Source organism: Lithobates pipiens, unplaced genomic scaffold, assembly GCF_037356315.1.
Source record: "Lithobates pipiens isolate NorthernLeopardFrog02 unplaced genomic scaffold, aLitPip1_a1.2 Scaffold_1, whole genome shotgun sequence".
NCBI classification, from domain to species: Eukaryota; Metazoa; Chordata; class Amphibia; order Anura; family Ranidae; genus Lithobates; species Lithobates pipiens.
Window position 1 is genome coordinate 81,432,011 of NW_027507685.1, and position 18,314 is coordinate 81,450,324.

The window sequence follows — 18,314 nt, forward strand, 5'->3', positions numbered from 1 at the left end:
TTTGGCACCCTAGGAGGAGAAGGCAACGAGACACTTAGTAAGTGATCCAAACGCCACCTAGGCAGGACTGTCAAAATGGGCCAGACACATGGTAAACCCCAGGAGGAATCTCAGAAATGTTATGCTGTTAAAGACATAATTACAATATTGTATGGGAAGGATAAGGCACAGGGCACGAATAGGGTTCTCAAGAAATTTGGAATGGATGGAGAAAATGGGCTAAGTGTAGAAGGTTGGGAGAATATAAAGAGAGACAGACAGGGGGAGGTCCTGCAGAACAGATGGGTATCACAAATACAATGTTTAATTAAGGTTTCCAACAGGGCTGAAGAGGAGGGATGGGAGTATTGTCAGGAAAAGGGTGGATGGGATATGAAGGTCCGACACAAAAGTCTTCCTTCTGCTCCCGGCGATAGGGTAAATACGGGAGATACTCCACCTCCTTATAACACCACCACACCAGGTAATGAAAGACCAAAACTTTATCCTTCCTTAAGAGGAAGAGGGTGGGTATGCCGAGTATGCGGTACCCAGAACCCAGACTGGGCACAGGAATGTGTGCATTGCGGCGCTCAAAGACCAGAGCCCGTAGCTCCAGTCCATAGTCGGACTAGGGTAATACAAGTAAATAATCCAAATGCGGGTCAAGCAGGACAGCCACCTACAGTGACCCGACAAGTCGTTTTGAGGACATGGACACCTTGGTCGGCTGACACTCTTATGGCATTAATACAGAATGCTCCTGATCCCGTAGCAAAACCTGCCGCATTCTGTAGATTCGTGACACAATTACTAGACACACATGAAGCAGCTTGGCAAGATGGGGAAGATTTGTGTAGACATAAAATGACACTAACGATGTTTAATCAATTTATGAATGAAATTGCTCCACATAGACCACAAGGGGATCCAGCGGCAGATCCACCAGGAATACACCCCCGTCATATAGACTCTAGACCCCTGTTTATTGCTCAGTTACGAGAATTTTGCCAAGGGAAACAGCAGGAAAGGGGTTCGACAGCGCCCATAAAACAGGCCCCAGGTCAGACTGTTACAGAATTTTACCTCAACATGGAAAGCATGATGGCTGACGAAGGTCTAGATTTAGCCTTACCCGTCACCATTAGGGCTTTCAATCGACAGTTTATGGAAGGACTAGTACCCCAAATAGGTGACAAACTGAAGGCATGTACTCCCGAATGGAGAGCCATACGGGACAGAGGAACATTGTTGCAGAAAGCACAAGGCATAGAGGCTGATTTAGCAGAAACTAAACCCAGAAGGACACCGGGAGTTAACACTGTTGCCCGGGTCAATGAAGGAGGGAATTCCTCCCGTAAACCTCTTACCTGTTATTACTGCAACAAGGTGGGACATATAAAAAGAGACTGTAGGAAAAGGATAAAAGACGAACAGGAAGGAAACACGGACAGAGACACGAGGGACTACAGACAGAGGCGTACCAATGATAGGGACGATCCGACCGCATGACTTGCCCCAGTCCTAGCTGAATCAGAGAACAAAATGCTCCACATGTTGATGAAGGTGGAAGGTAAACATATTCCTTGTTTGGTTGACACAGGAGCGTCACGCAGTCTGTTGTCTGATTCAGTAGTCCCTCCACACATGACGTCCCGTGACACCATACCCATAAGTGGTTACGACGGACTCCTGACTGATGCCCCACTGACTAAACCTTAAAAAGTAAAAATAGGGGGGAATGGCAACCACCTGACACTTGTGTATTGTTGCAATATGTAGATGACCTATTGTTATGTTGTCCGGATAACGATACTTGTTTAAAAGCCACTCTATCATTGTTACAATTCCTGGCTGAAAAAGGGTGCAAGGTGAATAGAACTAAGTTACAGGTATGTCAGAAAAAGGTTGTCTTTTTGGGCCACTGTATATCCCAGGGTACTCGACACCTCACTGAAGACCGAGTCCAGGCCATAAGACAAATGAATGTCCCACGCAACTTTAAGCAACTTCGTATGTTTCTGGGAATGGTGTCATATTGTAGACAATGGATACCACCTGCCAGTTCTCTGATGCAGCCATTATATGATTGCTTGAAAATAGTACCCTATGTACTCACAGAAGCAGGTCATGAATCTTTTAGCACCTTAAAAAGGTTACTAATTTCGGCACCTGCGATCGGGATCCCTGATTATACCAAAACATTTCATTTGTACATTGCTGAAATCACGGGACACGCAACAGGGGTGTTGACACAACAACACATCAAACAAAGGCCGGTAGCATACTTCTCGGCGGCTCTCGATCCTGTCTCTAGAGGATCACCGTCCTGTGTACGAGCAGTTGCAGCAGTGTCAATTATCATTGACAAATCCTCAGAAATTGTCTTAGACAATCCTGTAGTGGTACATACCACACATGACATACACGCCATCTTGTCACAGGTCCAGCCAAAACACATATCAATGGCAAGGCAGCTGCGTCTACAATGCACCTTGCTCCTACCCCCCAATGTTACCTTTCAGCGATGCACTTCTTTTAACTTAGCACAGCTTTTACCATTACAGACAGATTTGACAGGGGGGGGTAATGATGATAATGGTGTAGACACAGCACAAGATACTCAGGATTCTGACACACTTTCGTTTCAGGACATAACATCTGATGAACACGATTGTTTTCAACTTATGGAACAAGAAACCACGGGGTTCCCACATGTCACAGACATACCCATTGCAAATGCAGAACACACACTGTACATAGATGGTAGTAGATTTGCCGATGACAAAGGTAAATATCACACAGGTTATGCTGTGGTAACGGACACACAGGTAATTGAGGCAAAGTCACTACCAGCACACATGTCGGCACAAGAAGCGGAACTAACCGCTCTAGAGAAAGCCCTAGAACACTTGGAGGGACAAGAAGGGAACATTTACACTGATTCCGCATACGCCTACGGTGTGGCACATGATTATGGCCACATATGGAAAGCTAGAGGTTACCTTACAGCAGCAGGCACACCTGTTAAACATGGTGAAGGAATCAAAAGAGTCCTGAACAATCTTCAAAAGGTTATAAGAGTAGCCATCATGAAGATAGCGGCACACACGAGCGCAAAAACAACTGAGGCAAAAGGAAACGCATTTGCAGATTTAACTGCAAAGAAGGCAGCTCTAGGGGAAGTAAGCCCTGAGACCTTAGCCACGGTACAGGTGAGTATACCCGAAACCACATGGCAGCAGCTAATCGAACTACAGGAACAAGCAGGGGCTATTGAGAAGGACCGTTGGGTTAAGGAGGGAGCTGCACCAGGCCTTGACAATGTATGGAGAGAAGGAGACAAAATATGTCTACCCGCTTCTCTATACCCCGCAATGGCAGCGGCTGTCCACTTACCCACTCATGTCAGCTCCAATTCTATGTATAGGATTGTAAGCCAAGGATGGCTAGCCCCTGGATTCAGTAGTACTGCAAGGAACTACTGTGCTGCATGCCAAATCTGTCTGATTAATAACCCAGGACAGAGAGTGAAAACCCCACGTAAACATCAGGTCCGGGCCCAATATCCCTTTCAGAGACTGCAGATTGACTACATACAAATGCCTAAGAGCGGCCCCTTTGAATTTGTTCTCGTGTGCATCTGCCTATTTTCAGGCTGGCCCGAAAGTTATCCTGTAAAATCAGCTACGGCAAAAGCCACCGCCAAGAAACTGATTACTGAGCTGATACCTAGGTTTGGTCTCCCAGAAACAATAGAATCAGATAGGGGGACACATTTCACGGGAGAAATAATGCAAAATGTGATGGCAATGTTAGGGGTTCAACAAAGTTTTCATACTCCTTACCACCCACAGAGTTCAGGATCAGTAGAAAGAGTAAATGGTACAATCAAGCTGAAAATACAAAAGGCCATGCAGGAGTTGAACAAACCATGGCCTGAGTGCCTACCCTTAGCTTTGTTCTCTATTAGGTACACCCCAACAGGAAAAACCGGGTTATCCCCATATGAAATACTGTTTGGAAGTGCACCTAGATTAGGTTTATATTTTCCTCAAAGTATGCAATTGCAATGTGATAGGTTAACTACGTATGTAATACAGTTGCAACAGCGTCTGACTAAAATCCACAAGAGTGTGTATTCTTCTCTTCCAGACCCTAATTCTGTCACAGGTACTCACGATCTACAACCAGGAGACTATGTGTATGTAAAGAAACATACCAGAAAGACACTGGAACCAAGGTTTGAAGGTCCTTTCCAGGTGCTATTGATTACAGCAACCTCAGTGAAATTGGAAGGGAAACCTACCTGGATCCACGCTTCTCACTGTAAAAAGGAGCCAGTTGGCAAATGACAACATGTATCTTTTTATTCTTTTTGTTTCAGTAATCCTGGCTAATAGTTTGGTTACCTCACAGAATAAAATACACAAGGATGAAGGATTTTCTAAAAAAATGTTATTACTGAAGTTTAAATATGCTTATGCCCAGAAGTCAGGATATGAGAAATGTTGGATTTGTAGCAAATTACACCCCAGCACAGCAAGTATACCACTGATGGCAGTTCCTATAAACTATACTGATCTTGCTAACAGTAGCATTAACATAATTAGAACAAATACCAGCGAGACAGTAATGTTTAAGTCAAATGGCCTCGCCTTTTCCCCTGATTGGTGTATCAACCTAGGGAAAACAACGGGAGGAAATGGAGAATGCCAAGACAGCAAATTTAACTTGTCCATTTTTCATACCAAAAGCTACTCCTGGGAAAAACACGGTCTTCTACCCTAGTATAACCCACACACACCAATCGTTAGCTGAGTTCCTCGGTAATATTTCAGACAACAACACCAGGTGGTTAGTGAGTAACCTATCTCTTTATGGATACACCTCCCTTTATAGAAATAATATCGGTAGTAGATCAGTAGCACTGGGAAATAGTATATATATCTGTTGTGAGGATAAATGTTATACTTGGATACCTAGAAGAGCTCAGGGATGGTGCTACCTCGCAAGTTTAGTACCAGTAATGGGAGTAGTAGGTGATGAACGAGGTGATCACCTATTAGAAGCTAGCATGCACCCTAGGTATCCCCTCAGGTATCGTAGTAAAAGAGAAATATTCCTGAAGAAGGACATGGCATGGGCTTGGTTCCCGTCCTGGACAGGGTGGGGTATAGACTTAATGAAAAGACTAAAAAACTATACAGGAATTATTAATGATGTTTTGGAGAAAAACTCTGATGACATTACTAAGTTAAATCTGGAGACCAGAGCCATCAGACAACAATTAGAATTACATGAATTAGCAATTGAAAGTATGAGTGCAGCACTGACAGGACTCTGTGAAACTACTGAGGACTATGAGTGCTGTACTTGGATACATAACACCAGCATTGAGGTACCTGACTATTATGACATCATTGCACAACACCGTACGGAAGTAAAGAATTTACAAGAGAAGGCCCGAAATATTGGTCGCGACTGGGATCCGTTTGGTGGAACTTTTAGTTTCTCAGGGTTATTCTCTTGGGTTAAGAAGGCAGCAATGACGATTATAGTGGTGCTCTTATTCGTATTTTTCTTTTATGCATGCTTTAAACTGCTCATGTGCTTTTGCAAGAAAGCCAAGGTAAATGATGCGGAAAAGATGGAACTTTTGTGAAGATAGGTGGATTTAGATCCTTGACATCACCCATCTTGCAGAAAAGCCACTCTTCCTCAATTTTAGATGTTGGTACTGTCCAGGGGGATGGGTGTATACCCCTCTGACAACTCGCGGTCAGGGAGAGTACTCTGGATATAGGCCGACTAGAACTTGTTCAGGTGGACCCAGGGCAAGAGGGAGGGGTGATGTCAAAGGGGGAAATGTAAGGATTAAGGTATGTGGAAACAAAATGGTTGACAGTATGTCTTACTAAATACTTGTCTTTCTTTATCCTTCTCAGTAAAATAAGGACTCATCATCTTTAGTCACGTACGCATAAGAAGAGGCCAAATCAGCCCTAAAAAGCAGTCTACGCCCAGAAGATTGTCTTATCAGCTGATAACACCTGGAGAATTGCCTTTTCTTTGCAAATTGTTGTTTTTTTTACATTGCTGATGCTTGCCCTTTTCTGTCTATAAAAGAGAAGTAATAAAGAGCCTCAGAGTCAGAGTTAAGCACGGACTTCTGAGCAGAAATACTGAATACCTCCGTGTCTCTTTGCTTAGATAAGAACTCTAACTAACAATTGGGAAACGGTAACATAACCTGACAAATAGGTGACTTGTTGAGGTCACACCTAACACCAGGAACTTCCCAGAATGCCACTTGTTGGCCCTCCTCCGAAGAGTCCTCCTCCGGTCACTTCCACGAGCTGTGGCGCCTCTCCAAACTGAGAGCACACCCGGACACCTTGAATCCTCCCTCAGTTACTGCGCCTCGGACCAGCAGGTTCAAAGACTCGGGAACAGACGGATCCCTACCCAGACCAGGCAGGTCTATTAGGGGCCTCTAACAGGAACATGTTGCAGAATGTCGAACATCCCGTGACCAGGACCCCTCACGGGGCTACCCTGGTCCTGGAACCAGAACAGACCACTTGGGCCTCACAAACTCCTCTCCTACAAACACATCTTAAGTACCCCTTCCCAGACTCCCCAGTGAGGGCTGACACTCCCACTGATTGGTTTCTGAGATGCTTGATACTCAAAACGTCCACCCAGGCCTGGTTCTGACCTGTCATGTGCACCTCACTGCTCACATGACCAGGCAGAACTTCCAACACAGCCCAGCCAGACTGATGTCAAGGCCAACCTATGTAATTAACCCTCAGAACCCCTACTGTTCTGAAGTAAAAACTAAATTTACATGCGTATGACATTTTGTCCAAAATGTCATCCACTACAGTAGTATTTTATGTATACTAGCTCATTATGACTTTGCCTTGCAGGGTGTCTTTTTCTTCAGGCTTTACTTCCTCTTTAATATGAGCTTTTGCGCATATTTTGATTGTTTTTATATGAATAAATGGTTGTGGAATGAATTATCTGAGTTTCCATTATTTCTTATGGGAAATTTTGCTTTGATATAAGAGTGCTTTGGATTACATTATTGAACGAATTATGCTCGTAAACCAAGGTATTACTTACTTTATACTATTTCTTAGCATTGCGCACCTACTGACACCTAGTGGTCGGATTGGAGTACTGCTTCTGCTGCAGACAAACTGAGTCTACAATGATAAGGATGAGGTTTAGTCACTGTATACCGAGAACTATTAACACACATACATCAGGAGACAGATCCGGATATATTAGAAAGGGCCTGTAATTTGTGTCATAAATATTACAAAATAAGCCTGAACTAAACTCAATGAACCAGGCTGATCCTATAAGATTATTACATCATAGTACGCATAGCCAGCACCACATTATGCTCAGATGAATGACGGTTTAGAGAACGGATGACAGACTAGCCGGGTAAATGTATACCCCGCCCCCTCACAGCACTGATTGGCTGAGCTGTGCCCTGACTGACATCCCCACCTGAAATAGTCGCGAAGCTTCCCCCTAAGCCCGCCCCCTCACAGCACTGATTGGCCGACCTGTTCCCTGACTGACATCTCCACCTAGAACAGTCGTGAAGCTTCCCTTTAGCCCGCCCTTTCACATCACTGATTGGCCGAGTCATTGTCTGACTAACAGCACCGTCTGGAACGCTCGCGAAGCTTCTCCTTTCCTAGTGACGTAATTGACCAACCCGCCGCCTCTGATTGGACAGAGCTCTCTGGGCTGGAAGCCTCGGGAAAGTTTTGCGGCTCGGGTGCCTCACGATTGGCTGGTTGTGCGGGGAACGCTCGGGAACTTTCGGGAAGGTTGCTAAGCGACGTAAGAAGCATAGCGAGGACCGCTCTGCGATTGGCTGAAAGCGGTGTGACGTCCCCGCACAGGGGATGAATACATAGAAGTTCCTTAGAGCGGTGTGGCAGTCTGTACAGAGTGTAATATCATCCATAGACTGGAGAGAAGAGAGCGGATACACAGCGCTCATATCACAGCCTGTGATCACTAAGAAGAATCCAGCAGAAAGAGGCCAGCAGCAGTCCAGCTCCTTTACTGCAAGACTTTATTATTACTTCCAGAGACATGGCATCTAAAGGAGTGGCGATTGGCATTGACCTGGGCACCACCTACTCCTGTGTGGGGGTTTTCCAGCATGGCAAGGTGGAGATCATCGCCAACGACCAGGGGAACCGTACCACCCCCAGCTACGTGGCCTTCACTGACACTGAGAGACTGATCGGAGATGCCGCCAAGAACCAGGTGGCTCTGAACCCCCAGAACACCATCTTTGATGCCAAGAGGCTGATTGGCCGGAAGTTTGATGATTTCATAGTGCAGTCTGACGTGAAGCACTGGCCCTTCCAGGTGGTGAGCGAAGGAGGAAAGCCCAAGGTCAAAGTGGACTATAAGGGAGAGATGAAGACCTTCTACCCTGAGGAGGTCTCCTCTATGGTGCTGCTGAAGATGAAAGAGACAGCAGAGGCGTACCTGGGCCACCCAGTCACCAACGCCGTCATCACCGTTCCAGCCTACTTCAATGACTCTCAGCGCCAGGCCACCAAAGATGCCGGGGTAATCGCTGGACTCAATGTGCTGAGAATCATCAATGAGCCAACAGCAGCAGCCATCGCCTATGGCCTGGACAAAGGAGGCCGTGGAGAGCGCAACATCCTCATCTTTGACCTGGGTGGTGGCACCTTCGATGTCTCTATCCTCACCATCGATGACGGCATATTTGAGGTAAAAGCCACAGCGGGTGACACTCATCTGGGTGGGGAGGACTTTGATAATCGCATGGTTAACCATTTTGTTGAGGAATTCAAGCGCAAGCACAAAAAGGACATTAGTCAAAACAAGAGGGCCTTGAGGAGGCTGAGAACAGCCTGTGAGAGAGCCAAGCACACCCTGTCCTCCAGCACCCAGGCAAGCATTGAAATTGATTCTCTTTATGAGGGCATTGACTTCTACACCTCCATCACCAGAGCCCGCTTTGAGGAACTGTGCGTTGATCTGTTCCGTGGTACCCTGGAGCCTGTTGAGAAAGCCCTGAGAGATTCCAAGCTGGACAAATCACAGATTCATGAAATTGTGCTAGTGGGGGGCTCTACACGTATTCCCAAAGTACAAAAACTGTTGCAGGACTTCTTCAATGGACGGGAACTCAACAAGAGCATAAACCCAGATGAAGCTGTGGCTTATGGGGCTGCTGTTCAAGGTGCTATCCTGATGGGAGATAAGTCAGAGAATGTGCAGGACCTGCTCCTACGAGATGTGGCTCCTCTTTCCTTGGGCCTGGAGACAGCAGGTGGTGTCATGACTGTCCTCATCAAACGTAATACAACCATTCCTACCAAGCAGACTCAGGTCTTCACCACCTATTCAGACAACCAGCCCGGCGTCCTCATTCAAGTGTATGAAGGAGAGCGAGCCATGACCAAAGACAACAACCTCCTAGGTAAATTTGAACTAAGTGGCATCCCCCCCGCTCCCCGAGGAGTGCCACAGATTGAAGTCACCTTCGATATTGATGCCAATGGCATCCTCAATGTGTCAGCCGTGGTCAAGAGTACTGGCAAACAAAACAAGATAACAATTACAAATGACAAAGGTCGTCTGAGCAAAGAGGAAATTGAGAATATGGTGCAAGATGCAGAGAAATACAAAGCTGATGATGAGGCACAACAAGAGAAAATAGTTGCCAAGAACTCTCTAGAATCTTATGCCGCCAACATTAAGAGCATGGTGGAAGATGAGAACATGAAAGGCAAGATAAGTGAGGAGGAGAAAAAGCTAATTTCTGAGAAGTGCAAAGAGACCATTGCCTGGCTGGAGAACAACCAACTGGCAGAGAAAGATGAGTACACCGATAAGCAGAAGGATCTGGAAAGGGTGTGCCAGTCCATCATCACCAAACTGTACCAGGGAGGAATGCCAGGCTCTAGCTGTGGTGCTCAAGCCAGACAAGGCACCAGCTCAGGACCTACAATTGAAGAAGTAGATTAAAAAGGACACTGTATTAAAAAGACTGGACTTTTACTGCACTGTTCTGTGTGCCAGGAATATAAACTAAGGACTTTTGACACACATTTTTAAAGACTTTCCCCACGGGTAGATATTCCTTATTTATGTTGACTGTTTTTATATAAATTTTTTAGTTTTTTCACCTTTTTTGTGATAATTGCATGTGTTCATGAATATGAACATGGCACACAAGTCACATGCAAGTGTTTATGGGAAGAAGTTTTTTTGTAAGGTTTTTTATTTAATAATAATATTTTTTTTTAGATATATATAACCTTTGATGTGTCATTTGTACAAATTGTTTCTAGTGTTCCAATAAATACAAAACCCTTTTAGTTTGCACAGGGAAGGGACAAGTATCCTGTCATAAGAAAAAAAAAAGTGTGTGTGTGTATATATATATATATATATATATATATATATATATATATATATATATATATATATATAGGGAAAGGGGTTGAAAAGGCTTTTTTTTGGGGGGGGGGGGGGTTTCACTGCTGTCTGTGCTGCACTGTACCAGTGTATTTTGTACTTTAATTTATAATCTTGGTGTCACTGGGATAAAGGGGGAAAGAAAATCACCACAGAGGGTCCCCAGACAGCAGTAAAATCCTTTAAAATTAGAACAAAAAATAGCTTTCTGCATTTTTGTCTGTTTAAGGCCTCATGCACACTGGATGTTTTTAATGTGGCTGTTAGGGGTGTCTTTTATTTTTTTCTGCCTCCAAAAGCCCCTGCATGTTAATGTGTCCTTGCACACATAAGCGTTTGGAGGCAGAAATAAACCCCACAGCCAGCATGCCAAGGAGGAGAGGCATTTTGGCATTTTGTTCATGCTAGGCAGGTTAAATTATTATTCTGGCACATTAAATGAATTAACGCCCAAGTGATTGAAACGCCTAAGTGCATTAACAAGCATAAAACATTTTTTTTTCTGCCAAAACATTGCTGGCAGGAGGAAAGGCATCTAAGCCCTTGTACACACGGTCGGAGATTCCGACAACCAAATCCGTCGGATTTTGTCAGTCGGATCTTGTCCGAAACTGTTGCATACACACGGTCGGACAAAGTTGTTGAAAAATCCGATCTTTCAGAACGTGATGAAGTAATTTAGTTACGATTGGACTACATTCAGGCTAGTAGCCAATAGCTTTGATGTAGGAATTTGATCTGAGCATGCGTGACACTTTGACTGATTGGAATTCTCTACACATGATTGGAGTATGTCCTATCGGACCAGTTTGTCGGAAAATATTTCCAGCAAGTTGGAAAATTTTGTCCGATGGATATTCCGACGGAAACAGTCCGATGCATACCACACACAGTCGGATTATCCAACAAACGGTCCGATAGGACACATTCCGACGGATTCTCCGACCGTGTGTACAAGGGCTAAGAGATATAGCAAAACATCCAGTGTGCTGCATAAGGCCTACAAGAGAAGTATGGTATTTCAAAATAAAAAACATACATACTTGCCTAAGTGGATGCAGCATCGGTCCCATGCTGCATCTATCCCCCTCCACCTCTAAGGCTAGGCACATATTGCACAATTTTCTTGTACAAGTTTCCTTTAGATTTACCAAAACCATATAATATGAGGTCTATCCTAAATACTTTCAATTTGTATGCAATCAGGCAGGCCCTTGCACTACATAGTTGACGGTAACTCTGAAGGAAATTGAACAAGAAAATTGTATAATGTATGGCCGAGAACTGAGCAATCAAAGACCACTGGTCGCTCGGTTCTCGGTCTTCAGTGAGTAGAAAGCCTTTGACTGTCAGTCACCACTCTGTCCTCTGCCATCCAGCACTCACTGGAGAGCTGGGCTGTGGAGGGGCTGGCTTAGTCTCCCAGCAGGTCACTGAGAGGCTGAGCCAGCTGCCCATCAAGGCATCTGGGTGTCAGGACCCCTCCACAACCTGGACCAGCTGAGTAACATCAACCGTTAGCAGAATGTAGCCCACTGTTGGCTGAATCTGGGTCATGGGAGTACAGAATTAAGTGCAGTCCTGTGAACCACAGGAGAAGTAGAGCCAAAAGAACTTTGGCCCTACTTATTTAATAAAATATCAAAAGCACTTTCTTCAATCTGTTAAATATGTGCTAAATAGAGAAAAAAAGTTGCTCCTTCCAGAATTACAGTGCTGTTCTGTGCATTCTGTGGTGTTATCAGCCCTTTCCGGGTTACCTCTATGAACAACAGAAATCCTCCCTTTATAGTCATGACACACTTCACATCCCGTCCTAGGGTGACAATACTACTCCAAAGTACTGTAAAGTGGATGTTGCCACTCTATCAGGGGAACTGTGGTACTGCCAAGCTGATTAGGCGAAAAACAAAGGACAAAAGAAAACGAATGCAGCTACCACATCTAAGGACGGGTAAGTTAAAATATATTACATTTGTGTTATTTGGTTTATATTGGTTTACAGTTATTCTCTAGTACTTCCCCCAAAAGGGGAAGTTTTGCTTGTTTTCCCCCCTCCTCTTTAACATTTGGTACTTTTTTGGGGGGGGGGGGGGGGTAGGAGTAGGTACTTGGTTTTGACAAGTACATACTTTGACCTGGATCTCCAAGGTGATCCATGCTGAATTTCACCCACCCTCTTCACCTGCAACCTTCTGGGACCTGCGGTATGTAAGTGTGGGACCATTCACAAAGTGCAGCGTGATCTGCGTTTGCAAAATGGGAAGACAGCTGTGAAGCCTTGCAGATTCCCTTAACTAGAATGCCAGCAATAGGGCCCTGAAGCCCAGTGAACAACTGGCTTGGGTGAGTACAGAACTGGATCCCTGGACAGGTAAGTGTTCTTATAGTAAACGTCAGCAGCTACAGTATTTGTAGCTGCTGACTTTAAATTTTTTGGGGAGTGACTGAAGCTCCTCTTGAAAGCCCATCTCCCCAGCCGCATATATTTACCTTTACTTCAAACACCCACATGTGGGCAGGGGCAGGCTGACAAGGTGGTCGTCATGACCTCCATGCCTTCCCATTAACTCATTGGGTGCCAAGTCTGGGTCACATGAGGGGACTACCCCTGGGGTGGTTTCTTCTGGGCTACACCAGGCACCTGTAACAGGATCACTTTGCTTTACAGATGGGGCACCTTTACTTTTGTACCATTTTCATCAATGCCCTGGAAAAAGGCTGAGGATGCCATGGGGGAATACTGGATCTAAAGGTGGGACTCCGCTGTTAGGGATATCCGTACACTGTGTACACTTGCACCGTAACTGTTCAGTTAACTCTCGGATCCCTGTGACAATGTACACCTTCTTCGTCACTTGCATTTAGGAGAGACATGCTGAGCCTTGTCCACAACAACCTGTCCAGTGTTTTTTACTACTACTTCCCAGTAGCGGAGTGGGCCCTTGTGTGGGCTTCACACGTGCACTCGACTTAACTTTTGAACTTCTGCACTTCTCTGCAGCATGAGAATCTCTGCGGTGCAAATCCACTCCCATTGCTCTTGAAGATAGGCCGCTGGCCGAAGAAGTGCTGACATTTTCCATGCTGCTAGAGGTCATTCCACCTGTAGCAGGTACTCGCTACTGTCAGGCTGGTAACCACTGGTGTGTTCACACTGCATTACTTCCTTCCTGATGTCTTCATACCCCAAGTACCTTAGTGACCTGCATATTTGCAAACAGTCCAGATTTTCCCGGGACAATCCTGATAATTGGACCCTCATCCCGATCTAAGTCTGTCCAGATGAAAATCCCAGGATTTAGCTTTTGTCTCGGGATTTGGGACTGTTTTTGACAAAGACCGCAGCTTTGGCTCCAAAAATATGGCCACTGCCACCGTGAGTTCTCTTTCTGCCTAGCAGTTGTCTTTCCTTTTGTGTTCAGTGGAGAGGGGAGGGGCCTCCGATCCATGCAGCCAATTAGCTTCTCTCTTCAGTGTACAAATAGACAATTCTCTTGTACACTGAAGCCAGTTAGCTGCACAGATTGGAGGCCCCTTCCCTCTCCACTGAACACATGGGAAAGAGACCTAAATGGAGCTGCCTCCAATCCTCCACCCCATGGCCTGCTGCCAATGAGAGGCAGAGCCAAAGGGCTCCACTGGGGACACTGATGTAAGGAGGGACTCCACTGCCTGGGGACATTTGATATAAGAGGCACTCCACTGGGGACACTGATATAAGGAGGGACTCCACTGCCTGGGAACACCTCATGTAGGAGGGACTCCACTGGGGACATCTGATGTAAGGAGAGACTCCACTGGGGACACCTGATGTAAAGAAAAACTCCACTGCCTGGGTACACCTGATGTAAGAGGGACTCCACTGGGGACACCTGATGTAAAGAGGGACTGCCACTGCCTTGGGACACCTGATGTAAGGAAGGACTCTGCTGCCTGGGGACACCCGATGCAAGGAGGGACTCTGCTGGGAGCACCAGATGTAAGGAGGGACTCTGCTGGAAATGCCTGGTGTGAGGAGGGACTCTGCTGGGGACACCTGATGACATCTGGTGGCAGATGACAATGACAAACCCCCTTTAAGCCATGCCCCATATTAAGTTTAAGCCATGACCATTTTTCCTTCACCACATTTTCCTTTCCCCATTACACCACACCTAAAAACACACCTAAAAACGAATGCCCCACCCAGTAGTGTATTTAAGTTTTATGCTGCCCTAGGCCAGACTAAACTTGTGCACCCCTAATTTAAATATGACCCACCCCTTCCTGTCAAGGCCACACCCCTTGCTGTTTAAGACCTGCCCTGAAATTTTCAAGTGGGGACACTAGTTCTGGGGGCCAGGGGGGGCAATTGATTGCTTAATTTGCATATATTTCCTCTCACTTCCTGTTTGGCTATGGGGCAGGAAGTGAAGGAAAATCTCTGCAATGGGACAGGGATGGTAAAAAATAAATGGACAGGGGTTATAACCCTCCCTTAATCTATCCAAAATAAAATAAAAAAATGTTGCCTATATTTCTTCTTAGCTCTACTTTAAGGACAAATTTCTGATAATTTTATGGAGAGGACTAAGAAGATATAACCATGCCAATGGTGCAGCAGAAACCATACAGCACAGTGAGGAAGGTTTATGGTCCAGGATAAGAGGACAGTCAAAATTAGAAGCGGCGTCTCCCCACCCCCCCACAGTTGCATAATGCCAGCTGCCCACATGCCTGAAGCAGTGCAGCTACTTTATGGGGTCGCTGAACTAATTTTCCTCTCAGCCCAGTCCACCTCATAAGACTGGTGCTACATTAACAGTGTAGCGCAAGTCGGCAGGGACTCTTTCTGTGCTGCCCCCCTGCAAAGTGCTGCCCTAGACCTGGGCCTGGTCGGCCTAGGCCAGGATACAGCATTGGCCCCACCCCCTAATTGTAAGACTCCACCTACAGACAAAAAAGTGTCCCTATAAGTTTTTTTTACAATGTTGGCAACTATGGACCTGAATCATGGGATGATGGTAGTGACATGGAACTCCCAGAAGTTAGGGGATTCCAAAACATGTTGACTGTTGAACCACATTATAAAAGATGTATTTAATATTCAAGCCTATAGTTTTTAGCCATAGGCAGGGGAGCAAGCATATACAGTACACATGGTGAAGTAATTGCTCTAACTGAGGCTGGGAGCCTTAAAACATTTATACAATTCTAAAAGGGGGGTGGAGGTCTTGTGAGTCTTCTTTGAAGGTCTAATCAAGTTGTAATTGTATTTATATTCACTAAAGGGATGGTCACTTCGCACCTAGGTGTCACTTCCAGATTCTTTGGGAAAATGCCCCCTCACAGCTGGAGGTGTGAATGGCATTTGGACACTATCAAGACAGCTATAAAAACACATCCTGTGTATTTGAAACAAATACACTTGCTTAATCAGAATACATGTTTTTGATAATCATGACAAAATTGTTTATAAATAAATGGTGATTCCATTTACCCGCTCAATCCTATCTTTTGGTCAAATTAAAAATTGACCACATAACTAACAAAACATAAGATAACAGCACTAAACCAAACAATTCACATAGTGGTTGTGGACAGTTGGGTTCTTGACTATTCAGTGTAGACATTCTTTTGGTGACAGTTAAAGCTGTGTAGGGCCTAACTAGATGTGAATATTAATTGTCAAGATAATGGGGAAGATGGAAAAAACGAAGTCTCATAACACATATAAAACCTAACACAAATGGCATTTTAAATAAAAGCAGATACAACTACAATTCCTATCAATCGCTCCAACATCTCTCTAACTGCCTAATCTTAGTTGAAATATATTTTTCTAGTTCATATTCCTCCTAATTTATGTACGCAATTTACTTCTGCAGAAAAACCTCATTTTGCTTTTTGAAGGCTAAACAAAAATGTAAAAATACAAAAAATTACTAAAATAAAAAAAATTACACGTTGATCTAACAATGTATGAAGAACGCCAAGTCTTTTGTTGATTCCTCCGCTGTAACTTTGACAGCTAGTCTATAAGACTCCACTGCAACACCTTAAGAACGCATACAATGTTCATACATAATCTTCTTTTCTTCAGGACTATCGCAGTCCACATGACAAGAAACTTCCGGTAGGTGTGCAGATCTTTTTGCGTTTTTGATTTTCTTTTTAGACAGCTGACATGATAAGTATCAAAGTTCTTCAGACATTTACAAAGCTTTTGAAAGCACTCTTTTCCATCAATGCTGTTTGTGGCTGATGTCATAAAGCCACGAAATCAGGGAGGAAATTTATGAAGATGGCGTCACTCAGATTGTTAGTCCAACATTTGATCATTAACAAAAATGCCCATAAAGCCGCTGAGTTTTTTTTTTTTTTACTGCTGAAGTAAATCTATGTTCTAGAGGCAAATACGATCTAGAAAAAAAGAAAAACCTAAACCATTATCATTCAGTATAAAATATTATTCAACTGTCATTTATTCTAGACTATCCTGAATTCAATTAAACATTTATCATGAACAATAGGCTTCTCAGAGGGGGGCTGCTATCATATACATCTTGGATCAGTGATCCTACAGGAACGTAGACAAGAGAGCACAGAATACAGGATTTACAAGAATGACAGGGGTATAGTGCAGTACTGGGGTTCAGGGTTCACAGAAAGTCAGTTTCACAAGATACAGTTGCTATACAAGGGTTCTAAGGCAGAAAGGATACCTAATGGTACTATCTGGGGAGAACACAGCATGTCCGCACATGCAAGAATGGTGAGGGCCCTTGAAAGGGCCGAGGCGCAGAGTCTAAGGAACTGCCTTGTCTTCTCCAGAGCTCTTAATGGTAGAGATGGGTTGTGCTGCAAACAGTTCCCTGGTTGCGGCCCTCTTACTCACCCAGTTTTGTGCCTGGACACACACAGAGGCATTGGGGACAGATACACAAAGACACATAAGATGGCTAGAAATGAGTAGCCATGCAAACAGTCACACAGGAATCTATAAGTGACGTTGCATGGTGTCACCGAACAGGAAACTAGCTTAAAATAGACTTGGAGACACAAAGGCAGACTTTCTTGGGACATTATTATTCAAAGCCTAAGGCAATCTGCTTCAGCTTGAAAAGGCAGTACTGGCTGGGCAAGTAGCTAATTCAATTAACAGGAGGTCTAATCTCAACCGCAGACCTTATAAGTTAAAACATTGGAACTAAATGCCAATAGTAATACATCACACACATAGGTTGGACTTACTGGACTTCTCAACCTCACCTACTATGTAATGCCAGCATACCTACTGATCTTTGGGAATAGAGGGGACAGATCTATAGAAAAGCAGAAGATCTGTGACAGGTCTGATTCAAAATCTTAATAATACCCAAGTAATGTTAACACTCAATGTAGTAATACTGACATACATGTAGTAATAATACATTCATTACTTTATTTTTATTTTTTTGTCATCATAATTGTTTAAACTAGAGCAGCAATTATTCAATTCAATCTTAATAAAAACTTTTCATCATAAAATAATATACAAAAACTATATAAGGCTCAGTTCCCACTATTGCGACTTAAAGTTGCAGAAACTTTGAAAAGGTTCTTGCGCTACCTTGATGCGACTCTGATCTAGAGACTGTGGAGATGAATCAAAGTCACACTCCAGAGTCTCTGAATTACGTGACTTTGGGGGTCACTATAGTGGAAACATAGTCTAAGACAGGAGACGCTTAATTATCTAGGCCAGAGGTGCCAAACTCAATTTCATCGTGGGCCCCATCAGCATTATGATTGTCCTCAAAAGGGCCGGTTGTATCTGTACGATTAGATGTCCAACACATCCCCTCCCC

At 44.4% G+C, this 18,314-nt stretch overlaps 1 protein-coding gene across 1 annotated transcript; it reads left to right on the forward strand.

The window, feature by feature from the left end:
• The first annotated feature begins 7,774 nt into the window (after positions 1 to 7,774).
• Positions 7,775 to 10,405, forward strand: LOC143940515 (heat shock 70 kDa protein-like). The gene has a single exon (XM_077462029.1). The coding sequence runs from the start codon at positions 8,110 to 8,112 to the stop codon at positions 10,027 to 10,029; it is 1,920 nt and encodes a 639-aa protein (XP_077318155.1). The 5' UTR covers positions 7,775 to 8,109; the 3' UTR covers positions 10,030 to 10,405.
• The last annotated feature ends 7,909 nt before the right edge of the window (positions 10,406 to 18,314 follow it).